This window comes from Setaria viridis, chromosome 4, assembly GCF_005286985.2.
Source record: "Setaria viridis chromosome 4, Setaria_viridis_v4.0, whole genome shotgun sequence".
NCBI classification, from domain to species: domain Eukaryota; kingdom Viridiplantae; phylum Streptophyta; class Magnoliopsida; order Poales; family Poaceae; genus Setaria; species Setaria viridis.
This window is the reverse complement of record NC_048266.2, coordinates 18265779-18291263: the sequence shown is the minus strand read 5'-3', so window position 1 is coordinate 18291263 and position 25485 is coordinate 18265779. Positions and strand designations below refer to the sequence as shown.

The following is a 25485-nucleotide window of genomic DNA, read 5'->3' as shown; positions in this document are numbered from 1 at the left end:
TGGCTGTAGGTGCACCCTCCATCTCTTTCCCAAATGGGTCGGCAGGAATCTCAGAATGATTCCGGCATCCTTGTGCTACTTGATTGCCCATCCATCTTGCTCCAACTTCAATGACCTCTCTGCTTCAAGCGTTGATTGGAGAAGTTCCGAACGATGGATGAATCGCTAGAGGAGATCAGACAAAATACGACCGGTAGGCGTAGAGTCCACCTTAAGATGTGAACTTCTCAATTTCTTCGGGTATAGGAACCACTAACCAGGTTCAAGATATTGAGCTCTAAGATGGTCAGGAAGGGTGGAGAGATATGGCCACAGTAACAATGCACACAGGCAAGTATATGCTAATTAATAGTATTGGAATCTCAAGTGACATAATTAACAAGTTCAGACGTCTAAATATGTACCGCGAACAAGTTAGAAACTCGTCGTTGAGCTCCTTTCCAAAAAAACCAAGTTGTAGAACCGGATCTTCAAGAGTCCAAAGCCCAAAAAACAATCGAAATCGTCATCAGCCCGCTCCTTTCCAATTCTGTCTTGATTACTCCTTACTGCGATGACCTACAGCGCTGCTATTCCTTCTAAAAATGTCTCTGCTGGAGATATAGCCGTATGTATGTATCCCCCTATACCACTATGGAACCATCACTTAACCTGTCCGGACAGTAGTCGGGTCATCTCCGGTTGATCGGTTGCGTCTCAGAGTAGGCACCGCGGTACTCCCCTGACTGCTCAAACTCCCCGGTGTACTCCTCGGAGGCGAAGGCGGTGAGGCGGAGCTGCTGGATGGCGGCCGCCTGCTGCCCGGAGTCGTTGTAGTTCCGGCTCTGCCCCACCTTCACCCCGTTGCTCAGGTCCGACATGCTCCCTTCGTCGTCAAGCGCCCTCATCACCTGATGACGACCATCACACCACACCATTACTTTCATGCGGGATCGAGGAAATGTTCGTCTTCACATTGCAAAGATTTGTCTCACTGTCGTCCGACAGTCGTACAGGTTTAATTACCTGCACCATCCGCGGTCGCTTGGGAGCCGAGTGGCGGACGCACGCGGCCGCGGCCTCCACCATCACGATCATCTCGCCCATGTTATAGGCGCCGTCGAGCCGGGGGTCGACCACCGCGTCGAGGTCGCCCGTCTCGACGGCGTCGACGAGGACCGGCCGTGCCTGGCGCAAGGACGACAAGAAAGAGTCAAGTGAATTTGGCCACAAGCTCCAGAGCTGAAGTTGCAAGCAAGAGCACTGATGGTGAAGGGACGTCGTACCCATTCGACGAGGCTCTCCTGTCCCGGTGGGCGCGTCTGGTCGACGGGCTTCCGCCCGGTGATGAGCTCGAGCAGCACGACGCCGAAGGAGAACACGTCCGACCGGTCCGTCAGCTTCCCGCTCGACGCATACTCCGGAGCAAGGTACCTGCATCGCATTTACTAGCTGTGATCAGAGAAGATTAGAGCTCAATCGGAATCGGAGCAGCCCGGCCAGTTTCCAGATATATGTGGGAGAGAAAAATAATGGACAAACTTGGAGGTGGACGCACCCAAACGTCCCCATGATGCGAGTGGAGACATGCGTGTGCGTGTCGTTGGAGAGCTTGGCCAGCCCGAAATCTGCAACCTGCATGGCATGGCACCGTCAGATCGTGAGGCAGCAACTGCCATCATTAATTTTAACATGATCACAAGCTGAATCCTAGCTCGTCAGTCATGCCTGTGCTTCAAACGAATAATCGAGCAGAATATTCGCGGACTTGATGTCTCTGTGGATGATCCTGGGGTGACCTATGGAAAGTAGCATCATATCAGAAAGCAAAACATGAGCGTTCTTGATATATATCTCTGCAAAATTTAAACATGAACACACTCTGGGGATGTTAACTCTATTTTTGGAAAAACATACAATCTTCGTGCAGGTATGCCAATCCCTTTGCCGCGCCGATGGCGATCTTGAGCCTTGTTGGCCAGTCCATCACCCGCATGCCACGACCTACACCACAAAGCAAAAGATTCACTATTCATCAATCTTACCATTATTAATTGGATGTTCCTTTAGGCCTCCACGTAAAGTCACCTAAAATTGGATACTCTATAAAAAGAGAGAAATTCTAAAAATTCTTTCAAAAAAGCAAAACACCTATCCATCAATTCAGTAGACTCAAATCAGCATAGCCATTGGATTATTATGGTTTCTAAAAATTACCCACCTCTACCATTATGAAAATAGCCTAAAGTAACCCCTAAAACCTATACCTAAATTACCCACCTATACCATTATATAAAATAAAGTAATGTAACCCTCTAGATACCCAATTATGCCACTATAAAATAATTAAAAATTCTAAATTTGCATCTAAATTGTCCACCGCTAACATTATAAGAATAACTTAAAGTAACCCCATAAATTTGCATCTAAATTACCCATATATGCCATTATTAAAAATAACATGATGTGACTCTAAATTTGAATCCAAATCATTTTCATTAAAAATATACCCTAAGGTACACCAATATTAATTTTAAATTGTCTATTTCTTACAATATCGGTATAGAAAATAATAATTAGCGTATATATGCATGATGTGTGTCACCGTTTATAAATATAATGGAAGTGGTGAGAATATAAATTTCCATGTCAAAAATATATCTCAAACTTAGAGACCATTATACAAATTCAAGCGTATACCTACAAAGCAAAGTGAAAAAAATTATAAATATGGAACGTTATAGAGTGACTAAAGTCGAATCAAGATAATAAATATATATATCTTCATAATCATTTTGTAAGAACATTTAACCAATGAGAGAGAGTTCAAGCTAAGAGTTTTGATTGCTAGCTATGTGCCCTCATTTTCTTAATTGGAGACTCCACATTAATTCTCATGAGACGCGCTAGGAAAAAATGATAGATTCTAAAAAATTCTCACAAAAATCAGAAACATCTACACATCAATCCTAAGATTCTAATAATTATAACCACTAATCTATTATGTTTTTAAAAAATTACTCATCACATTTATTATGAAAATATTCTAAAAATATTCTAAAGTAAACTTCTAAACTTTATATCTAAATTACCCATCTCTATGATTATAAAAAATAATCTAAAGTAACACCATAATACTCATCTAACTTAACTATCATTATAAAAAAACTTAAAATATCCTCATAAATTTGTAACTAAATTACCGGCATATATTATTATTAAAATAACTTAAAGTAAATGCATAAATCTTAATTTAATTATCTGCATGTTTATTATACAGAAATATCCAAAAGCATGATTTAAATTACATATCTTTGTCATTATTAATATAAAAATATAAAATTAAAGTATATACGTATGATTAGTATCATCATGAAGAACATTTATACATGTATGGGAGGTAACGACGAAAATATCGATTTTTCATGTTAAACACAATGATGGAGGTGCAATGCAAAGTGAAAAATGTAAAAAAAATATATAAACTAATTACTAACTAAAAGTCAATCAACTGTATAGAGATAAGCACATATTTATATAAGTATCATGTTAGAATATTAAATAAATGAGAGAGTTGTAGGTTAAATAATTTTGATTATTAGCTCCGGGTCTAATTTTAAATAACTTTCTAATAAACTTGCTCTTAAAATTATTATCCCATGCGAGAGCTGGGTTTGATGTGCGCTATTGGGAGGAAATTAGAAGAGTTGGTACTGTTTATTTACTATACCGTGGAGATGTTGTTCCAGGGTGCCGTTGGGGACGAACTCGTAGATGAGCATCCGGTGGTGCGCGGCGATGCAGTAGCCGACGAGGGAGACGAGGTGGCGGTGGTGCACGCGGCTGATGATCTCCACCTCCGCCTGGAACTCGCGCTCGCCCTGACCGCTGCCGGCCTTGAGCTGCTTCACAGCCACGCACTTGCCGTCGCCCAGCCACCCCTTGTACACGCACCCGAACCCGCCCTCGCCGATCACGTTGTCCCGGGAGAAGTTGCTCGTGATGCTCGTCAGCTCCTCGTAGCTGAAGGATGACTTCGAACCCAGCGGCTCCATGCTGCCTGACTCGTAGTACCCTCCCCCGCCGCTGTCCGGGCCCGACGGCGGCGGAGGGCCGTACGAGAAGCCTGGTAATGTTCCCGGATAGACTGTGCCCGACGGGTTGGAGCCGCCGAACTGACCCGACGGCAAGTTGTTGTTGCCGTCTGCGGTGTCGCATGTGCATAACTTTTAGTGGGAGATAATATGTAGTAATCTCGCGTCAAGTACTACTTATACGTGAACTGAAGCATACGATATGATGTGATGCATGAGCTAATAAGGTTACCGTTGTGATAAACTAGTCCGTCCGTCTTCTTCTTCCTCCTCCTGGCAATGAAGAAAACGGCGAGCATAGCAAACATCAAACCGGTGATCGATGCACCGGCAATGGCCGCAGCTACATGGCTAGTGCCTACTCCTGATGACCCTACAGATGAATGGGATGAATTGCCGGCAGTGCTAGCATTGGTTTCTTGTGATGAAGACAAGTTGTTAGACGTCAGGGTGCCAACGGCGGCACCAGGCGCAATGGACACTAGCCCGGGCGGTGACGGTGCCCCCGGAGGACTATTCTTTGATGAGACAGGGACAGGAACGAAGACAATCGATTGGTTCGTCGGTGGTGAAGGCGATGCGGAAGAAGGTTGGGAACTTGCTTGATCATCGTTGCTCTCCTGTGGCGGTGACGGAGAAGAGTGAGTAGGAGATTCTTTGGACGGCGATCCACCTGATGGGTTTGGAGGGGCCTGATTGGAGGACGGAGATGGAGGCGGCGGAGGCGAAGCCGAGGAGCCTTCTGACCGCTGCGGAGGCGATGATGACGATGACCTGCCTGGAGGTGGTGAAGAGTTGGAATTGCCTCCGCCGCTGTTCCGAGAAGATTCGGAAGGTGGAGTTGGTGGTGGTGAAGACTTCGAATTGCCACCGCTCCAAGAAGATGGAGAAGGTGGTGGGCTTGGTGATGGTTCTGACGATTTCGGAGGCGATAAATGTGACGGTGGAGGAGGGCTAGAGGACGATGAATCTTGTGAATCTGAGGGTGGCGTTGATCTTGAGCCTCCTCCTGAGCTTGGAGGTGGAGGGGGACTAGACCAGCCCTTTGAATTGCCTGAGCCTGAACTTGAACTTGAAATTGAACCGCGGGGTGGTGGAGCCTTGCTGGAATCGTTGTTGTTGTCATTATTGTTGTTGTCATCGGCACTTCCATTTTCTTCACTTGACGATGAAGAACTCGGCGATGGTGCTATATCCGACATGCTTTCTTTCTCAGACGCGTCTCCTTTACTAGTTGATCGAAGTTGATATTATGTACCTCGGTTGCGAAAAACATCAAGCAGCTTCTCCTGATGAACTGGTCCCCTTCCTTTGATTCCTTTGCGCTTGGATATGAACTGCAATCCACAAACTCCTTTCTCCCCATTCTATGTTAATACAGCTCGGCATCTAACATCTTCCTGAATGTCTTCACATCTATAGGGAGATTTGCTATAAGCTTAACAATGGACCAACATAAACTCGATTTCAATCGGTAGCCTAGAAAGTCCAGAGAAGAGATTTTGCTATTGAACTAAAAAATGAAAGAAAAAAATTGTAACTCTCATCAAGGGGTCCGGGAAGATGGGTTCTTGTCATCCAATACCTAAGAATAGGAAGATCCATGAGTCTAGAGCAGCAAAAAGGCCCAACCTAATTAAAGAACAGTGTTATTTAGGCATTCTTGTTCTTCACCACGAAGGGACAAAATGGGATGGCTCGAAAGCAGGATGGAAAAATAGCTCCTTGCTATATGTGGCTTACGAGCTCGTTTTCCGCGTGCCTCCCTGGCCTCCTCATGTGATGAAGAGTACATGAGCCAATTTGACCAATGCTACACCTATGCTTCGTCAAAGTGATACCTGTGCGAAGATGCCGCCGCAAAATAAATTCATCCAGCAAAATGCCACTCACATCCACATCTATGTACTTGATAGATGTATTGACCTCTGTTATATATTGCTCAAGCCTCATGTTAATAGCCGTTAACAGACAAACGTTGATGTAACTGCACGTATGAAGTACAAAGGCTTTCACATCGCCACCTACGGATGAGGTCGACAGCAAGGCTTTCACGTATGAAGTATTACTGTTACCCTTGTTTATTGCAACTACGAAGTTTTACAAATCAGCAACCACAACGCCAATTGACGCTACTTACAAGATTGTATAGACAGCATAATGGCACTAAAATATCACACGAGTGCCACAACATTCTTGGTGTTATGATAAACTCGAACTAATCCTAATAAACTGGAGAAATATCACATGAACATTACATCTCCACTGCTGCATATCTGACAATCCGAAAGGAACAAAGGTCGACTTTCATCACAAAATAAATAGGGAACAAAATTAGCGAGAATAGTTCCAGTTCCTGTTATTTTCCCTATGGCTGTGCTCGAACCCAACACCAGTTCCAGCGCAACTACTATACTCCAACCAACTCCATGCAACATAATGCCCGACGCTCTCAAATGAACTTTCACATATTATGCACTAAAAATTATCAGCACATGACCTTAAAAGAAAGAAAACTATTCCTTCTGGGTAAACCAAATAAAGCTGTACAAATCAAAATTACTACAATTTCACCTTTGCTAAATACTTACAACTTACAATGATACGACGACCCTGACTGCAGAGCAGAATACAAAAAAAATTTCTAACCAAGCGCAAAATTGGGGAACTGAATTATACAGCGGGGAGTAGAAGGGGCATATCATCATTGTTGGTTATCATCTGTTTGCAACCTTTCATCTTTTTTCGACAATGCAATGATCTGCTGCTCAAGCTGTCATGCAGAGAATCCATGCAATCTTTTAGAAATTTTTTCCACATATATGTTTGTAATTAAGTATTTAATATCTAAAGTCAAAGCTCAAACACCTTTAGTACTTGACACATTTTTAAGTACTCAGAGAAACTCACTTGGATTTTTCGGAAAAAAAATACACATATATGTTTGCAAATAAGGATTTAATATGGAAAGTCAAAGCTCAAACACCTTACATTTTCAAATATCAGAAAACTCACTTCGTTAACTTTTTTGCAAACTTATCAACAAAATTCAACTACTCAAAATCTATTTCCAGATAGTTTTGTTACCTGATTGTTTCGGAGCTTTAATCTTTGCACTTCGTCAGAAAGTTCGGTGATGCTGGAAATTTTCACATAATGTGTCAAGTGTCTGCAAATATGCTGAACCATTATAAAAAAAATTTCATACCTTTGCTGCAATTGGACAACATACGACTGCAATTCCTTTTCTCTAACAGGCCCTCCAGAAGACTGCAGATATATCAAACACTTAGTATGCCACTTATTCTGCTATACAAGACAACTTCAAACACAAGAATTAGATTGATCGATGACTGCTCAGCTCTTTCTAAAGTTCACATGTCAGGCAAAACATGAAAACAGAAGGAGATTACAAGCCAGAGTCAATGTTACATACCTGATATGAACCACTTGTACTTGCTTCAGAATCATCTGTTAAACAATAGCCCCAGGCATAATATTAGAAAGGATCAAACTTTTTCACTGAAGCTCAAAATAAACTAATGTATTCATACATACCAGATGTTTCCTCAATTGAAGAAATCAGCCTACTTAATACTTCCTGCCAAAACAACAAAAAAATTGTTAAAATGCCGAAAATTCTTCCCATTTAAAATTGAATCATAAACATAGTAATCCAATACCTTTTGCATAGTATTTTGCTGCATCAAGAATTGCAATGTTGGAAGAATTGCAGATGACTTGAGATTTGAGCGTGTTGCTCCAATTGGTAGATTTGTCCTGCTGCTGCTGCAGCCTGATGTAGCTACCTAAGAAAAGTACAATCAACAAACCAGTGTTAAAACTACTTTCAACCTACTTATTAAAGCCTAGAGTCTAGGGTGGCATTACAAAAGCACATTTGGGTGGTTAGTTTTTCACTGGCTGCCCATGCCTGTTGATCCTCATGTCAAGCAGTATAAAGTACAATACAACTACAAATTAAATGGCACGCACACGAGAATTGTATCAAATGCAGTAGGAGCATTTTCAAACAATATTAGCATAGTAAAAATCAGGAGAAAAAACATTCCTCATGGTTTCAGAATTGTTACTTATGGTAAAGGACAAGCAGATGTATGTATGTGCTTTGGCAAGGTAGAAAAACTATTGTTCGGAACAACACATTCAGAATATAAAGAATCTTCCAAAAATTGGGAAATACCACAGTACAAGTACAATAGAGGGATGTTAAGTACTAATTATTTAACGCATTTATTTTCAGAACTTGAGCGATTAGAATTCGAATTAGTCAGAATTAATCGAACACCCCAAGCTGCCCAAGATCTAGACTGTAAACGCTATGTTATGTTCACTAGAACCAGTGGATAAAGAAGAAAAAGGAAATACAATAAAACATTTACTATGCTGGTAAACTGTGAATTTTCAATTAAATAATTCATTACCTTTTGAGAAATACTATCTGATGTAACCTGGAAACGCCCCCTTCGACGGATAATTTTTCCTTCTGACGGCTCCTCAGGTGCAACTGCACCAAAAATGGGTGCGATAAGCCAAATTAAGCGTCAAGCATAGCTAACAAGTAAAAGCGAGATTATATGCAAGCTTTCAGTTAATTCTAAAATTAACAACTGCGGAACCGATTAGTTGCCAGATCATGCATGCTAGATTGAAACAGACAAAGCTATGAAAGCAAACATAGAGACAAACGGAGACAGCAAGGGGTTGTGTAAGTCATAGTCATCTTACCAGATAGATGTGTGCGTGAATCCCTCATTTGGCGGAACAATAAAGGTCCACTACGGTTCCTGATGCTTGGATTTCTCTGACAATATTCATCCCTTTCATGACAAAAGTGCAAGTGTTACCAGCGTAGAATAGCCATTTTGAAAGGCAGAAATGTGTGTGGAAAACAATACACAGAATAAGGAACACTGCTGCCAAAAGATGTATGGATCATGCTTCTTTATTATGTTCTAATTTCCAGATCCTCTATAATACCCCCGTCGACTATGCTCTACCAACTTAGTTGCCAAAACAACTAATGAAGAATTTCATTTTGCAATATCAAAGGGAAGTTCAAATGGGTCATTGGACTAGGACAGCAGTTCATAGCTTTAAGGAAGCTATGCAGAAAGACTTGAGGCTAAGAAGATCATTACACAAAAACTGAAGATATGTACCCACATCATTATCTTCAATGCACATGTCCATAAATCATGGCTCACACCAAGAAGATGTAGAACTGATATGCACGTAAAATGTGGTGTTTCAAGAGTTAGACAGGCACTCTGACTAGCCTAAGACTATCTTCTAGTATTAGCAACACCTTTTTGTTACTATTTTTTATTCTTTATTTTGTTTTGCTACCACCACACAAAAGCATGTATGACTAGCAACTATTTCTCTAAAAGTCACCTGGTATACCTAGATGTTGCTCAGTAGTGCTTTTGGAAGTGATATAATACATAGACTACCTTTTATGGCCAAGTGAATATAAATATATAATAAACCAATACACCCATTATACTGCGTATCAGACAAGAGTATTGCTAGGAAAAATACAAGTCAACATGGAAAATACAGAAAACAGAGTGAAACTATTTACCCTCCCACCTAATGCTGAGCACAGTAGCACTTTCCGAACATAATATAATACAGAGTTGGATTTCTTTTAAGCACGAGTGAATAGAATCCACCCCTAAAGCCTATTGCAGCAGACTAGGAAAAGAAAAATACTTGACAATGAATAAGATAGACTTGAGAAAAAAGCTACCTTTCCAAATCAGCAGTCATGTAAGGAGAAAGAACTTGCTCGGGTATAAGAGAACCACTTGAATGCTTGTGGCATCCACTAGTGCCCAGATTCATGGGTACAGAAACACTTCTTTCCAAACTTTCACCATTGCAGTTGGCACTTTTGCAATGCTCAATTTTTGGGAACTGCAGGACAGGTACAGGTCCGACATTTGGTTGCACTCTCGAATGAGCAGCAGTACGGTCGGGATCATCAGCACCACAAACATCAAAGCAAGATCTGTATCACTAGTTAGCGAAGATCCTTCATAGTTCACTACTATTTTTGAAATTCAAAGCTCAAAACATAGTAAAGATAGCATAATAGTGATAGAGGAAATAAAGAAAAAGCAAAGATAATGGTCAAGATTCTAAATTCAGTTCAACAAGGATTTAATCTTGAGATTCACTGTTCAGCATCATCAGATCATGTATGATAACTTGAGAAACCAATATATATGCACTCCAAACAAAATAATCCAAACTATGTATCTAGTAAAGATACATGATTTCTATCTTTACTAGATTAAGCACTCGAACCGATTGCATATACAGACAACACAAACAGTAATGCAGGTAATTCACAGATCATCCCTTACTTTATAGGAGATTCACAGCGTCAAAAAAAATTATTGTTAGCATTAATCTTGTTACTAGTGAGTTGTGTCCAGGTTCACCTAGGGTCTAGGTTCATTGCTATTAGTGCTAGCTAGATTTCAGCTTCTATTTAAAAGATAATAATATGCAGATACTACTTGTGCTGTCTTGTGCTTGTGTGTGAGACCACCGTAGAGGAAAACTAGTATGTGTTTATGACAAACACCTGGAAAGTGAGGAAGTGATTTCCAACAATTATTACCCCCCTAACCTCCAAGTTGGTAAGCATGATTTAATCAAATGTCCAAACAGTAGCAAGTTGCATTCACAGACTACGCAAACAAAGAAATTTTACAAAACAGATAATTGACCAAATCATACTGAGAATAAGGATATGTTCAACATGACGGGAAAGTTGCAGTATGAAGAGCTCACTTTAGTGCCTCAAGGGGGCGGCTTGGAAAAGAAGAGGAGAGAGCATCATTCAAATCTTCAACTTCTTGTATCTCATCCTGATAAGTTGGAACCACGAGGCAATTAGTGTACAAGTATAAAGTTAGTTTATGCATGGGGTCTCAATCGGATAACTATGATGATGAAAACCCAGTACCTCTTCAGGCCTTCCAGAAGCACCATGGTTGACCCTTTCCTGGTAAATAAGTTCTGGGTCATTGTAAGCATCATGTGAGTCATCCCTAACTTTGTTATCCCTGACTTCTAAGTGACAAGTGCCATTCGAACTGTCTATCTGCCAAAGAATACAGCATCAATTAGAAAACACAGATTTTTGGCAACCAGTTGTTCTTTTGGCTGATTTATGCCTCAACAGCTAGTAGAATCCAGAAAAATTGAAGTCTTACAAGGGCAGCTGCATTCTTCAAATCCTCTAGATTGAAGTTCCAACCACTGATGCCTCGTATGTACTCTTTCTGAAAGGAAAATAATTGCATCTGTCAGTAGTAACAAAGACAACATCCGCATGCATAGGTCAACTCTCAAACAAAAAAAGTTCAAATAGTTTGTATTCCAAAAGATAATGAAATCTGACAAACATAAGCGGGCGGTTGCTAACATCACAGTTGAACAAACAATTGGACAAATAACATTTTGCTGCAGCTTTCGAAAAGTTAGGTAAATTCATCTTTCAAAACTTCACAAAAGCTTTATTTCAATTATTTGCCACATGCACGATGGAAAATTTGTTTAATTTCCTTCAGAATAAGTAGAGGGCCCACAACTATAAAGAAAAAATGTGTTTATTTCAAGGAGGCAGTCATCAAGTAAACAAAGATCCCATCTTACTATTTTAACTCAAACATAGGACCATGGGAAATTCCAGACGAGAGGACAAATACTAATTTCTAGTAAATGTGATGTAAGATATCGCAGAACAAAAGAGCAAACTCTAACCTGTGATAGCTGCTCCTTGCTCTCTTGACCAAGCTTGTTATTGAGAAGCAACTCAGCCTCTTTGCTCTACAATGCAAGTAAAACAAAGGTCATGCAGGTTACAGCAATACCATGCCACATCTTAAACACTTATTTGCCCTTATTTGCACCTTCAGTTCCCTAAAGCGTTCACCCAGTGGAGGGAGGCCATCAAGAATACTCCGTGATAGATATTCAGCTGATCGAGCATGCTTAAAGAAAGAATGCTTCAAGAGCTTTTCTGAAGGAGGACGCTTGCGTGGATCCTTGACTAAGCATGTCGCAACCAAATCTTTGAAAGACTACAAATAAAAAGAATGTATTAATATAGACTTATAGAGTCTGTACATTACACAAAAGGAACTCAGTAATAGAACAAACCTTTGAAAACCGCTTGTCCCTCTCATAGTCTAGACCTGGTGGTGCATTTTGCAAGGTCATAAGCAACACCTACAAAGAGAAAAGATATCACTTTCATTCTGTACTTTGGGAGAAATTACTGATGCAAAATAAATGTAGTTCAGTGCTGACCTTCATTGGAGGATACTTTGAAAATGGAGCATGACCATGTGCTAGTTCTAACGCCGTTATCCCAAAGGACCATATGTCAGCTCTATAAATGATAAGAAAAAAATTAAAAGAAAGGGGAAACATGTATAAACAATAGAATAACCAGCAAGGACATTATCCAGATTTACAGGTGCTAGTCATGTACTTACTTGTAATCATAACCATGCAATTGTTGCATGACTTCAGGAGCCATCCTGAAGATGCAAGGGATTATGTAAGATCAACAGTAGGTTCATTTAAGCAAAGAATTAAAATGACATTACACACTAAACATAATGATATACAAATCAATAGGTACAAAATATTCACCAGCAAGGCGTCCCTACGAATGTATTTCTTGCTCTTTGCCTATTTCCAGTATCGAACATGCAGGCTGACACTCCGAAGTCTGCTAGCTTCACAGCTCCATTTGAATCTATTAAGATGTTTCCAGCCTGAAATAGATTAGTAATGTGGAACATAATTTAGAACATGCACCCAATGATGATCAATGAAAACAGAGAACTGAATCATATATCATGATCTAGCCGCATCAGAATATCCAGCAATGGTGTTAGTGAGACCAGATACTTAAGGCATGAGATGACTAGTATCCTAAGTTTTCTGTCTTCCCCTTTGTGTCTTTCTTTGTGCAGCATTCCCTCAGTATGTTCTTGTGTTAAAAGTTTAGCAGCATGCCACTAAGTTTCTGCTTCAGATGATAGATTTGTACTCCAGAATTTGAGCAAGTGTTGGAATCTGACATGAGTGTTCGGTCTGTTGGCATCCAAATCAGCAAGCTGGGGAGAAGGGGTTCTTGAGCTCATCAAATATAGATGATTTTCGAAATATTTTAAGTTATTGAGTACTATCTCCAGTCAACAAAGGTAAGGTACCCTAAACACGCCTTCAATAATATGCTCAAAACAAAATAAAATTGTCATATTACTAAAGTATTTTTAAAATGAATCTATGTGTTCCATTTTCAATTTACAATTCTAGATGCATATGAAGATATTATGGGCATCATTGAACTTCAAATTTGCTAACTGCACTCCTACAAAACATTAAATGTCACTTTATGTGACTGAGAGGAGTGCAGTATAGATACTAACTACCACAAAAATCTCAAGTATCATGCCCTGCTACAACTTACAAGAGGAAATATCCAACATGACAGCAACAAAATGCACCATACAAGCACCAGCTATCATGAGATGTGTAAGCCATTAGCAACCCCTCTACTAAACATCTCCAAAGACCAGAACTCGTATCTCCTCCCTCCCTCCCTCCACTAAAAGCCTAAGGACGTTCTTCCTGGCTTCATCCCTTCATCCATGCCTTGCCATTCCACAGCAGTATGATAGCTATACTTGTGGCAGAAGCGTCTAACACATCACACATTGGAGAAAAAAAATATCATCTGACGAGGGGAACCTTTTTCTGTATGTAAGTTTTAGAAGCACTGGAGAAAACATAATCAAAAAAATCTGGTTCAGTTTAACGCCATGATAAAATTAGCTGCATTAGCTAAATGTCCCCTGCATCAACTAACCGAAATTGTGTCAACATTCAGATTATTTTTCCCAAGGACTTAACATCCCTTACACTTCACCCACTGTGTTATCAGATTTTTTTCCACCCCCAAAATTTGAACAACTTCACCCTTCTCAATTTATTTTGCAAGAACTGGCACCACAGCTCCCTAGCAAGCTGGTGACTATAGAGAAACCACTGGAAAGATAGGGACTTATCCAAACACTGCCAACCAGTTATATTTCATTTTGCAGAAAACCTGTTAGGGGGGAGCAACATAGTGAGTGGAGAGTGGTGGTGAGTAGAGCTGATCAGTGTGTGAGTGAAGCAAGTTGATCAGTGTGTGAGTGAAGCAAGTTGATCAGTGTGTGAGTGAAGCATGGAGTGTGTGCATAGTTAAGCATGATTAGTTTACAGAAGTAGTGGCTGTGTGCTGATTGGAGCTTGTGCGTGCAGCGAGTGCCTGAGTGCTATGTGGAGCTTGTGCAACCTGTGTTAGTGGAGCTAGCTATGTGAGTGTTCTTGGCCAGGTTGTGCAGCTGAGTCGCAGCTTAGAGCGTGCGTGTTTGTGCTATGTAAATCTATGTAACCATCGTGTTGAAGTGTGGTGAATTACAACAAAAGAGGTGCTGGTGCGCAGTGCAAGAGAAGTGTGTGTGCGCTCCTCATCAGTAAGTGCCTTCCTGTAGTGTGCCAAACATTGTGTGGGTGGGGGTGTGATCCTGGGAGCTGGTGAGGCTAACAAACAGTTATATCTTCCCCCGACCCCCCCCCCCCCTTAAGTTTCTTTCTTTTTTTTTCTTTTGGGAGAGGGGGCAGATCCCTTGGCAACAGCCATATTAGAGCTCACTAAAATGAGCTCTATCTTCATTATGCTACCATATCTAATCTCCGCACACATCCTACGATTTTGCTCTATTATATTATAAACCCAGAGATGCTTGTGGCCTCAGTCGAAATCTTGCATGCAAAATTGGAACACCTGGAATCAGGATATGCAGTCATCTCTAGAAAGGACAGAATAAGAGGCTTTGATATGGTCCATCAGACAAGCCCTCTGATGAATTGACTGGTGCATGGCTTGAGCCTAAGGGTACTGTACTATTTAAAATACAAATACATAGAATAATTAAAAAGGAATCTAAATGGTGTGTAATTAATGATAACACTCTGGAAAGGCATACAGCTGTAAAGGAATTTCTTGAGTGGTTTCTTTAAAGCAGAGGTAGATGCCATGCACAAGTCAATCCAAATTCTGGATGCAATGTTTCTGCTCTAATACATAACTGGAGATTTGAAGAACTGCGGAAATATATTACCTTTACATCTCTGTGAATATGTCCTTGAGAATGTAGGTAGACGAGAGCTTTGAGCACTTCCCGCAGCAGAGTAGCAATGACCGGCTCATCAAACCCTTCTGGAAAAGAAGTTTTCATAATGTGCAGAGCAGATCCAGCAGCCATGTAAGGCATGACAACCCAAAGCTGATGCCCATTTGTAAATGAGCAATATGCACGAAGAAGGTTTGGGTGGTCAATCAAACTCATCGTTTGCACTTCCCGTCTTATCCCATCCTAAAGAATGGTAATCCCAAAAGGATTAGAAACACAAGTCCCAAAGTAATGAATAGATCAACATTAGTTTGATATTATCATGCTCACAGAGAAAATAAGAAGTAGCTGTCTTAAAAGGATAAAAGATGGATGTAGCTTAAAAGTTATCAAATACAAAGTGAGGCAGCATATCCAAATGAAGTTGCTTTGCACCAATATTGCAAAGGATTGGGTCACATAAAGTTACGATGGCAGTTTTGATTGTTCTGATCAGCAAATTACCGAATGAAGCCAAGTCCTGCCCCCCCTCTCCACCCAAACACACCCCACCCCCGCAAAAACTTAAAAAATAATAAAATTGCAAGGTGGCATTTGCACTTTGCATGCAAACAATATCTTACCCTGAGGTCATATTATCTCACTCATACTGAACATGTTTAAAATTAGGAAATAGCATTTAAAGTGAGGATCCCGCATGTCAGCCACTCATAATGTAGTTATCCAACTACCAAGAAGTTTATGCTAAAATTAGTCAGGTATAAAGGATTGCATAAAACTAGATGTCAAGTCTCAACAGTGTGCTCCATTAAATATGAATGCTTTAAGTGCCTGGTGGTTTACATGCGGTATAAGATGCATGTAGTGAAATGCATGGACAAACACTAATACTCCCTCCATTGTAAAAAAAGATGTTCTTTTATACGCCTAACACAGAACAAGATGGCAATCAATACTTCCACACAATGCATATCTGACTCCTCTTATTGCTCCCACATTCAATTAGTGCCACTTGATCATCATACTCATTCAATGCAAACACCGCTTTGCAATATATGGGATCTTTAGCAACCACACCACCTTGAAACCCTTAAAGAACATCTCTTGGATAAAAAAATCAAGTTTCTTGTACAACATCTATAATCTATTTGAAAATTGCATTGTAGGTCTTATAAACTATTACAAATTCTAGAATCTCATTCCGAAGAACCAGCATCCAAAAGCCTTAGGTCTAAGCCTACCCACATGAACAAACAAATCGTCGATGCTCTGCAAGAACTAAAAGAGCCTTACGATGACATAATTGCCATTGTGGTTTGCCTACATTTTATTTTTTGTGGTAATGATCGTCAACTTATGTTACAAGAAAAGGAATTCACATTTATTTCTCCCAAAGTTTTTGACAAGGAAATATCAATTAGCATAAGTGAATTAAATGAAATTTGGCACAGAACATAACTTACCAGGTCATTGTTGCATTTCTCAAGGTCAAGAACTTTGATGGCAACCATAATGTCAAGTGGGACACAAAGAGCTCGGTATACACTGGCACTAACACCCTCTCCAATTTCCTCATATAGCTTATACTCATCTGGATTAGTTGGAAACCTTCTACTAAGCAATGTATGCTCCATGGTCCAAATTTAGAGAGCACTACAAGTAACATCAGCGCTCTTAAAATTCCCATTGCAAAGAAGCACAGCAGTAAATGACAAGAACACCATATAGGTGTGCCTGAGAATAGCCTCCAGCATTGTGAAATTTGATAGGTGAATGTTTGGACCAATATGGGAGCATTTATTTCATTGGGTTTTCAGGCATCCTTTGCTCCAGTGTCTTATATTGACAGACACAAGAATGACGTAGACACCAGAAAGCTACCCAACCTTCCTTCACCAATAGTACTGTAGCAGAATATTATATGCTGCAAAGCAAGGAATATGCAAGCATCAACAAGGTGGAGCACCTAGGATAGGGAAAGGACATAGCTGCATTAAAAAGCACCCATGTCGCAAACAGCATAGCAACATATCCAGATGTAACTAACATTTGCTAAAATTCCCTATGGAAGATAAGAAACTGAATAATTCGACAATGCAATCTACATCTCGCATTAGCGTGTGATAGAGATGCCTAGCAAGCTATCGAATAAGCTCAACAATTCTCGAAAAGTGAAAAAAAATACAAAAGCATGAGTTGATCTTCTAATGCTAAACGGTACTGCTTATAGTTACAACTAAACAAAACTCCAAGTAAAAACCCCAATCTCAACAAATACATCAATCAATAGCATAGCTTAGCATCCAATCTCCAAACCGTGGAGCGCAGAGCTCAACTAAGCAAGCTTGGGTCCGTGAACGACTTGCTCTTAGGAGGTGTCCCCCATACAGCATCATTGAGCTCTAAGCTCGGTTCATACTTACGCAAGCTAGAGGTCCAGCCGTCTCGCAGTAGTTAAGCAATCACTTCGTCCCCAAGCTAAACCCACGATCGCGTCGCACAAACCATCCTAAGCCTAAGATCGCGGTATTCAGAAGCTTCCCCACTGCCCTGATACCACGGCGCGCGATCTCCCGGGGAGCAGCGTTACCTAGAGACGGTGCGACGAGGCGCTCCAGGAGACGTATCGCCACCAGCGAACAGCGGTTGAGCCGGCGCGACGGTGGAGGATCAAGGCCGCTGCGGGGGAGGAGCACCTGCGGATCTGAGGGGCAACGAGGCGGGGGCGGTGGCCACGCGGATCTCGACGGAGGAGCAGGATGACGTAGACCGGTAGAGGTGAGGACGCGACAGCTGAGGAAGACGCCGGCGATTGGAAGCGGTGGCCGGGGAGACCGGAAGAGGACGACGAAGCCGAGCAGCGGAAGCGGCAGCGGCAGCGTAACGGGCTGGGGGAAGACGAAGCGGAGAAGAGGAGAAGGTGGAGTGGAGGTCTGTCTTCCTTTTCGGGCCCGCTGATTTTCTGTGGCCGCCGCGTGACGGGGCGTCGCTGCCTCGCTGCGTCGTCTGCAAGACTGCAACTCTGCGTGCCTGCATCCGACTCGGCCGCGGCAATTTCAGGTTTTCTTTATGTAGGAAAATAGATTCGTTTTTCTTTTCCTTGAGGTCCCCCAACGTCGGTGTTGTTTAAAGATTCTCCGTGAAATAATGCACCATACAAATAACAAGGGTGATGCCACATTGCACGCGCCTGAAAATTACACAAAGATCAGGCGAACACTTCCGACCATTAGATCGTGATCGAATGATCCCAGTGTTTTCTATTTTCTTCCTCCTTGGAACAAACATACACTCCCTCTAAGCGCTCGTTTGTTTCAGCTTCGTGATAGCTTTTCCGCGTGAAAAGTTAGAAGCTCAAACAACAATAAAGTTCTTGTACAGCTTGGAAGTTCATAAAAGCTTAGTTTACGTAAAAAGCTGAAAAGCTCGGTTTTATAAGCTTTTTGTATCTTTCTGAGCTAAGAAAGCTAAATACATCTTCTAAAAGTTAGTGTTGTCTTTTAAAAAAAACAGCAACATTTTTTCAAAAAACTCTAAAAGCTGCCGCTCAATTTTTCAAAAAAACTCTAAAAGCTACCGCTCAAACAAAAGGTCCTAAATTACTCTTGGTTTTTAGCTTTCTAGCTTTTTAATATGCAAGTAGCAAAAGCTATATATCTAAAAAAGCAAAACAAATAGTAATTTTGAACAGAAGGAGTACTACCAAATATAGAGCCGAATATGTAAATATGTGCGCTCGAATATGATTATTATCTATCTTGTACTACCGCTCTATCGTTTAGGGTTGTACGTGAGTTTATCGATACTGAAGTCTAAGGGTGTGATTAGTTTTGACTGCAATCTCGCTCGCATGCAGGCCCGCGATGGCTAGGATTTTCATTTGGTTAATGATGTTTGCACCCAGCCATACCAGATGAGGACGTCGTTTGGTTGCCTACACAAATCTATTTTTTCTCTCACACACTCACCCTATGCAGTCGTCGGTGAACTACGCAAGCCTGACCATATGAAAATGACTTATTCTCACATTTTCTCGGGACCTGACTGAAGGGGCGCTTTTGCACGTCAACAACCTACCACGATGGCTGGACCAGGCAATCAAACTAGTATCCCCCTATATCTCATGGACCTGGTTGAGCCACTTGTAGAAACCAATCACACCCTAAATACATATGAGTGTTGCATCTAATGCCATCTAGCCTGTCATTGCTACGTGGCTAAAAAATACGCTCAACCCAAAACATTATAAATCATGATTTTTTATGTGAAAATCAAAAGCAAAACTAGGGTTGTTGTCCTTGTTTTCATACTCATTGAATTTTAGGACCTAAAATGAACTTGTGGGGCTCTCGTTATGAAAGGGAGCTTGAATTATTTAGCATAGAGTTTCATTGAAACATGTCGTCATGGTCCTTAGGCTGTGCATATGTAATTACTAGGAAGTTAGTTGTGGCTCGACGTCATTAGAAGCCAAGAGGGGAAGTAAACCGCACTGTTTCAAGAAGGTCGTCGCGATATGGGATCCATCACTGTAGTGTCGATGCAGTACCACACACTCTAACCAACTAAAGGATTCCACTAGATCTAGACATCTCCAATCACCACCATGATAACAAACCCACATTCGCCACTTCTAGACATTGTCCGATTTGATGAGGGATTGTGTGGATGATGTTGCAATGCAACTATGAAAGGAGGAAGGGTTGCTTAGTGAGGATCCACAATCGGAAGCTTAAAAAGGAAGGGATGCAGGAACATGCACGACTGGTGGTGGCGATGGTGGCCGGTGAGGTGGTGGGGTGATGAGAGACAGGTGAGGATGCTAGTAGTCATAGACGTCAAGAGATGGCTGGATGGGTCATATCATGCGGTTATTGTGCCAAGACAACGACGTGCATCAATGGTGATGGGCGCGTGGCCCGTGCACGATGACAAGCCCAGGGATGTCAAAATTGTGTGCAAGCGGCCCATGGCCGGATCCTCTTCCTACGCAAATATCGGCTGCTGCTGTGGTACATTATCTTCTCTTTTTTCTTCACTAATGTACATGCAATAGAATTTCAAAAATTATACCTTTTTGGGAGGTTCATATATATATATATATATATATATATATATATATATATATGTCTAACTAAACATGTGTGTCCTGCCGACTTGATCAGATTATGCATGTCAAAGACAATGATGGTTTGCTTTCCAAGTTGTATTTGTGGTAAAAGATGGAGAATTGGTAACATAAAAGAAGTTGCTTACGGCTAACAGTCATGACATGTATATAATTTCATATTTTTTTCAAGATTGAACGAGTATGCTATGTTGTAGCGTGTTGCGCGGGATGCACGGCTCGCACGGAGCGGGAAAAAACACCCACAAGTCGACGTGGGGAGGAGCAAATAGATGGTCTCAGGGACGAGGACCGAATCGTGTTTAGAGTTTTTTTTGGTAAGTATATGGAGATTTTGATGGCTGCACCTCAGTTGTACTTGTAGTAATACGATTATACGAAAGTTTCCGGATTGTCAGTCTTCACGACGCCCTTAGCCAACTACCTGTCCATGGACGGCGTGCTTCGTGCATTCGCTACCTTCCCTGCACCCAGGTGGCGGCGCCGTTTCACGCTGCTCCTCTTTTGTGACGATAGACTCGCCAAAATTGGTAACCAGTAAGCTGGTCTAATGATTATCCTGAAGCCAGAACCCGAGAAACACGTACCGAACCTAAATTGACTATCTCCGCGTACGGTCACAGATGAGTAGACCCACTTGGATACTGGACCCGGCTGTCATACAGAAAATAACGGAGACCTCCGTCCCCGTCCACGTTTCCGGCCGGGACCATCGCTCCGGTGTGCAGTCACCCTCGCCCACCCGCCGCACACGTGGACCGCCGCAGGCGGGCCACCTTTCCCGTGACGGCTGGCTGGCGGGGCCCACTAGCCGTCGCCCGCCCGGGCTGGCCTTTATCTCCACCCGTACGCGCAGTCCACTCGATACTCCCCTGCTCTTCTTCCTCGTCTATCAGCCGTCGACACTCTCCTCCCCACCGCTCCGCCGCGTGGTTCTTCCCCCTCTCCTTCCGCGGATCCATGGCGATGTGGAGGGCGGCCGCGAGGCAGCTGGTCGACCGGGCGATCGGCTCAAGGGCCGCGCACGTAATGATTCCAATCCTTCCACCCTCCCCTTCCCCTCTATCGTTGCGTTCGTTTCTGTGCCCCGCTTTTCTCGCTGCGGAATCCTCGCTTGGCTGTTGATCCATCGTGGTTCCCTAGCCGAGCCTTTCAGAAAATTTCGCTTGCGATTCTTCTGCTTTAGCTCGGTGTGTGTGATTATCTGGGTGGGAGAATTCCAAAAACCGTCGATTTTCACGCCTTCAGTGAAATTCTTTGTTCATCCTCCTATGTGAAATTTAACAGAGAGTCGTTCCCATCGGATTTTTTTTCTGCCGTGAATTTTGGATGCTGAAGCAATCCGATCTATCTATGAGACAAACTCTAGAGACTGTCCACTTATTGGCTTCTCTCTCTGTTCCGCAGACATCTGCAGGCAGCAAGAAGATCGTGGGGGTGTTCTACAAGGCCGGCGAGTACGCCGACAAGAACCCCAACTTCGTCGGATGCGTGGAGGGAGCACTCGGCATCCGCAACTGGCTCGAATCGCAGGGCCATCACTACATTGTCACCGATGACAAGGAGGGCCCCAACTGTGGTCAGTAGCCTCCAAGGATCGGTGCTACTGTTGTTGTTGTTATTGTTGTTTCCTTCTTTTGTTCTCAAGTCTACAGTACTTCTTGACTCGTAAAATCCTGATATAGTGTCATAGAAGCATTCATAGTCCATGTATGGTGCCTTCTTTACATGAAAATCACTACTGTTTAGGTCGTTACCCAATGCATATATGCAATATGATGCCAACGATGACTGCTCTTCTTTTTTAATATTTATAGAGCAGCGATCTTTCATCTGTTCCAATTTCCATGGCTCATGGCAGAGGGAGAAATTGTTTTCTTTATTTGGTTCAGCCATTTGTTTGATTAAATGATTGATGGCTGATAAGTAGCAGTAACCTCTAGCTTATCCAACTTTTCACGCAATTCAGGAATTACGCTGGAATTAGCTTTAAGCTTGTCATACTGGCTTACACCTGCATATTTAACCTGAACACTTTTGTATGCTTTAGTTTACTAAGATGATGGTATACAACTATTTTTTACATAGATTTGTAGTTCTGACTGTTGTTATGTAATGGTGAGCCATGGATGGGTTGTAAGCAGGGTCCATTAGCACATAAAAAATTTATCCAGCCAATCAGCCACATAGAGAAAGGGAAGAGGAGAGAGATATTATGTTATTTTATTCTTATGGTTGGGCTATATGATAATGGCTACATATAAGGTACTTGCACAATGGTGAGCCAGGCCATGTAGGCTTATAAAGACCACTTTTTCTCTACATCGTGGCTGCCCTGAGGGACACAGGCCAGCCACCAGTGGCTTGGTGGTGGGCCCTTGCACAGGTTATTTATAACCTACCCACCCCCCCATGGTTTGGGGCTTCGAGTCCTAGAATTACCTCCTCTAATCAATGACAAAACTACTATACATTATTTTTGTATTATAAAAGTGCTGTTTTCGTGGGACTCGTGCTTATTTTCACTAAATGTTTATTGTTCTTGTTCCAGAACTGGAGAAGCACATTGAAGACATGCATGTCCTGATTACCACCCCGTTCCACCCAGCTTATGTTACTGCAGAGAGGATTAAGAAGGCAAAGAACCTTGAGCTTCTTCTCACGGCTGGAATCGGCTCTGATCATATTGATTTGCCAGCAGCCGCTGCTGCAGGCTTAACTGTGGCAGAGGTTACTGGAAGTAACACCGTCTCTGTGGCAGAAGATGAGCTCTTGCGCATTCTCATTCTGCTCAGGAACTTCTTGCCTGGGTATCAACAGGTGGTTCAGGGTGAGTGGAACGTCGCAGGCATTGCCCACAGAGCTTATGATCTTGAAGGAAAAACTGTTGGAACTGTCGGGGCCGGTCGTATCGGCAGGCTCTTGCTTCAGCGTCTTAAGCCCTTCAACTGCAACCTGCTTTACCATGACAGACTAAAGATCGACCCAGAGCTTGAGAAAGAAATTGGGGCCAAGTTTGAAGAGGACCTGGATGCTATGCTTCCAAAGTGTGATGTTATTGTGATCAACACACCTCTCACCGAGAAAACAAGGTTTGTGTTCATCATGTACTTGTCCTTTCCAAAATCTTTATACATATGACTTTCCTGAATTTTGGTTGCTCGTTCGTTCAGAGGCATGTTTAACAAAGAGAGGATTGCAAAGGTGAAGAAAGGTGTAATAATAGTGAATAATGCTCGAGGTGCAATCATGGATACTCAGGCAGTTGCAGACGCTTGTTCCAGTGGTCACATTGCTGGTACTTACGTCCATTCATTTATTTCTTTAGCTTTTTACATACCAGTGTTCTTTCATAAGTTGGCCTGATTCTACTGATGGGGTCCATGAAGTATATAATTTTCATTAAGCTTGTCATGCTTCGCATTTTGTGAATTCAGTATTAAAACTAATCTGAGGCAATGGTGTGATTTTTTATATTTAATTTTAAAAATTTACCGAGGTACTACCATAAGCACTCTGCTCCTATTTGAGTATTCTTTCTGTGACATTGTTTTGTTGGATACAAATCAGAGTCATTACTCTTGACATACCATTACTGCATTTTATTTGACGAATAGGGAAACAGTGTAACCTATATTCCTGTATTGACCAGTATGTACTCTAACATGGAGCATCTCATTCCCATTTATCAGGGTACGGTGGTGATGTGTGGTTCCCCCAGCCGGCACCAAAGGATCACCCCTGGCGCTACATGCCGAACCATGCCATGACCCCTCACATCTCTGGGACTACAATTGATGCTCAGGTCAGCTTCCGAGTTTTCTTTACTACCTGAATCTAAACTCTAATACCTCGTAGGAACTTGGTATCAGTTTCTCTTGCATTAGCTTAGTAAGGTAGCACCGTTGCAACTTCTCATGGTGTGATGTGATCATGTCCTACCATAAGCTATAACTAATTTGTATGTCATTCGTTTAGCCATTTGAGCGGGCAAATAACTCCCCTGTTGCTCATATTTCATTGTGATACGTTAAAAACAATGCACATTGTCACCGAAAGCAAGGCAGCCAGCACTCAGAATTCATGAGTACTGGTGCCAAATTTTCTTGTTAGAATGGCAATCATGTTAAGGATTACTAGAATAAATCATACTGAGAACTCGAGTTAAATTATGATATATCTAACTAAAGCAGAGTTGCCACACATGCATCTGACCATTTCTGCTGGTGACAAGTTGAGGCCATAAGATTGTAAGATTCAGGTTTAATATTCTGGCTACCTACGTTCACGTTGATGACAAGTTCAGTGCACGCGCACCATATAGAACCATAGACTATATGCAGTTATGCACCACTCTGTTTTCTATCTACTGTCACACATGCTTTCTGGCCATATCTGGAATGATTAACACTGAAGAAACAATTGGTGCAGCTGCGATACGCAGAGGGTGTGAAGGACATGCTGGACAGGTACTTCAAGGGCGAAGACTTCCCCGTGCAGAACTACATCGTCAAGGAAGGCCAGCTCGCCAGCCAATATCAGTGATATTTCTCTTTTCCTGAAGAGATTGCAAGGAAGAAACCGTTGTTCCGTTGCTGTATGAGTAGTAATGTTCTCAGAGATCTGTCGGCCATCGGAAATAAATAAGGGATGCCTTTGCTGTAATGTTCTCAGAGACTTAAATCACTCGGGTGAGCTATAGCTTTATTTCCTGTCATCGTACCAGACGTTCTGTGGTTAGTCTCGGCTGGAACATCTGTGTTGGTTTGGTGCTATCCCTTCTGTTTATAAAGCATTTTTTTCACCGGAAAGGCATATATGTTTTGAGTTCCAGTGAATGTTTGTGTTTAAATCCTTTTAAAATACTCCCTCGGTCAAATAGTCGACGTTTTTAAAATTATCCGATTCTGTCTACGAAAGTATCCATCCTAAATATATACTTTCAATTTTATTGGTAGCCAAAGTTTCATCTAATGTTGCCTAAACGTCAGCTATCTGGAATTTACCACTGTACTAACAACAATCCATCTATCATCGCTTCGCCTTT

At 41.9% G+C, this 25485-nt stretch overlaps 3 protein-coding genes across 3 annotated transcripts; 1 reads left to right on the top strand and 2 right to left on the bottom strand.

The window, feature by feature from the left end:
- Window positions 1-335: 335 nt before the first annotated feature.
- LOC117853216 (proline-rich receptor-like protein kinase PERK12) lies at window positions 336-6374 on the bottom strand. The gene is made up of 8 exons (XM_034735595.2): window positions 4306-6374; window positions 3710-4183; window positions 1897-1983; window positions 1708-1778; window positions 1538-1614; window positions 1266-1413; window positions 1006-1167; window positions 336-890 (listed from the first exon to the last, which is right to left on the bottom strand). Exons 1-8 carry the CDS (start codon window positions 5273-5275, stop codon window positions 672-674), a joined length of 2208 nt encoding a protein of 735 aa, XP_034591486.2. The 5' UTR covers window positions 5276-6374; the 3' UTR covers window positions 336-671.
- A 151-nt stretch (window positions 6375-6525) lies between these two features.
- Window positions 6526-18292, bottom strand: LOC117853213 (uncharacterized). Its single transcript, XM_034735593.2, has 21 exons — window positions 17901-18292; window positions 16774-17234; window positions 15299-15553; window positions 12774-12898; window positions 12614-12658; window positions 12426-12507; window positions 12276-12344; window positions 12026-12196; window positions 11877-11942; window positions 11327-11395; window positions 11077-11214; window positions 10902-10978; window positions 9850-10110; window positions 8823-8914; window positions 8519-8601; window positions 7757-7882; window positions 7632-7674; window positions 7510-7544; window positions 7282-7343; window positions 7161-7212; window positions 6526-6846 (listed from the first exon to the last, which is right to left on the bottom strand). Exons 2-21 carry the CDS (start codon window positions 16942-16944, stop codon window positions 6778-6780), a joined length of 2091 nt encoding a protein of 696 aa, XP_034591484.1. The 5' UTR covers window positions 16945-17234; window positions 17901-18292; the 3' UTR covers window positions 6526-6777.
- A 3010-nt stretch (window positions 18293-21302) lies between these two features.
- On the top strand, window positions 21303-25249 carry LOC117853215 (formate dehydrogenase 1, mitochondrial). Its single transcript, XM_034735594.2, has 6 exons — window positions 21303-21464; window positions 21846-22017; window positions 22990-23530; window positions 23612-23736; window positions 24131-24243; window positions 24870-25249. The coding sequence occupies exons 1-6, from the start codon at window positions 21399-21401 to the stop codon at window positions 24981-24983; spliced, it is 1131 nt and encodes a 376-aa protein (XP_034591485.1). The 5' UTR covers window positions 21303-21398; the 3' UTR covers window positions 24984-25249.
- The last annotated feature ends 236 nt before the right edge of the window (window positions 25250-25485 follow it).

Excerpts from the sequence above, each read along its gene's own strand:
- LOC117853215 (XM_034735594.2), top strand. The coding sequence starts at position 21,399 with ATGGCGATGTGGAGGGCGGCCGCGAGGCAGCTGGTCGACCGGGCGATC. Across the intron at positions 21,465-21,845 it reads TCGGCTCAAGGGCCGCGCAC|ACATCTGCAGGCAGCAAGAA; the intron begins GTAATGATTCCA and ends TCTGTTCCGCAG. Across the intron at positions 23,531-23,611 it reads CCTCTCACCGAGAAAACAAG|AGGCATGTTTAACAAAGAGA; the intron begins GTTTGTGTTCAT and ends TCGTTCGTTCAG.
- LOC117853213 (XM_034735593.2), bottom strand. The coding sequence starts at position 16,944 with ATGGAGCATACATTGCTTAGTAGAAGGTTTCCAACTAATCCAGATGAG. Across the intron at positions 11,215-11,326 it reads TGAAGAATGCAGCTGCCCTT|ATAGACAGTTCGAATGGCAC; the intron begins GTAAGACTTCAA and ends ATTCTTTGGCAG. Across the intron at positions 7,883-8,518 it reads CAGATAGTATTTCTCAAAAG|GTAGCTACATCAGGCTGCAG; the intron begins GTAATGAATTAT and ends TACTTTTCTTAG.
- LOC117853216 (XM_034735595.2), bottom strand. The coding sequence starts at position 5,275 with ATGTCGGATATAGCACCATCGCCGAGTTCTTCATCGTCAAGTGAAGAA. Across the intron at positions 1,615-1,707 it reads ATTATTCGTTTGAAGCACAG|GTTGCAGATTTCGGGCTGGC; the intron begins GCATGACTGACG and ends CATGCCATGCAG. Across the intron at positions 891-1,005 it reads AGCGACCGCGGATGGTGCAG|GTGATGAGGGCGCTTGACGA; the intron begins GTAATTAAACCT and ends GGTCGTCATCAG.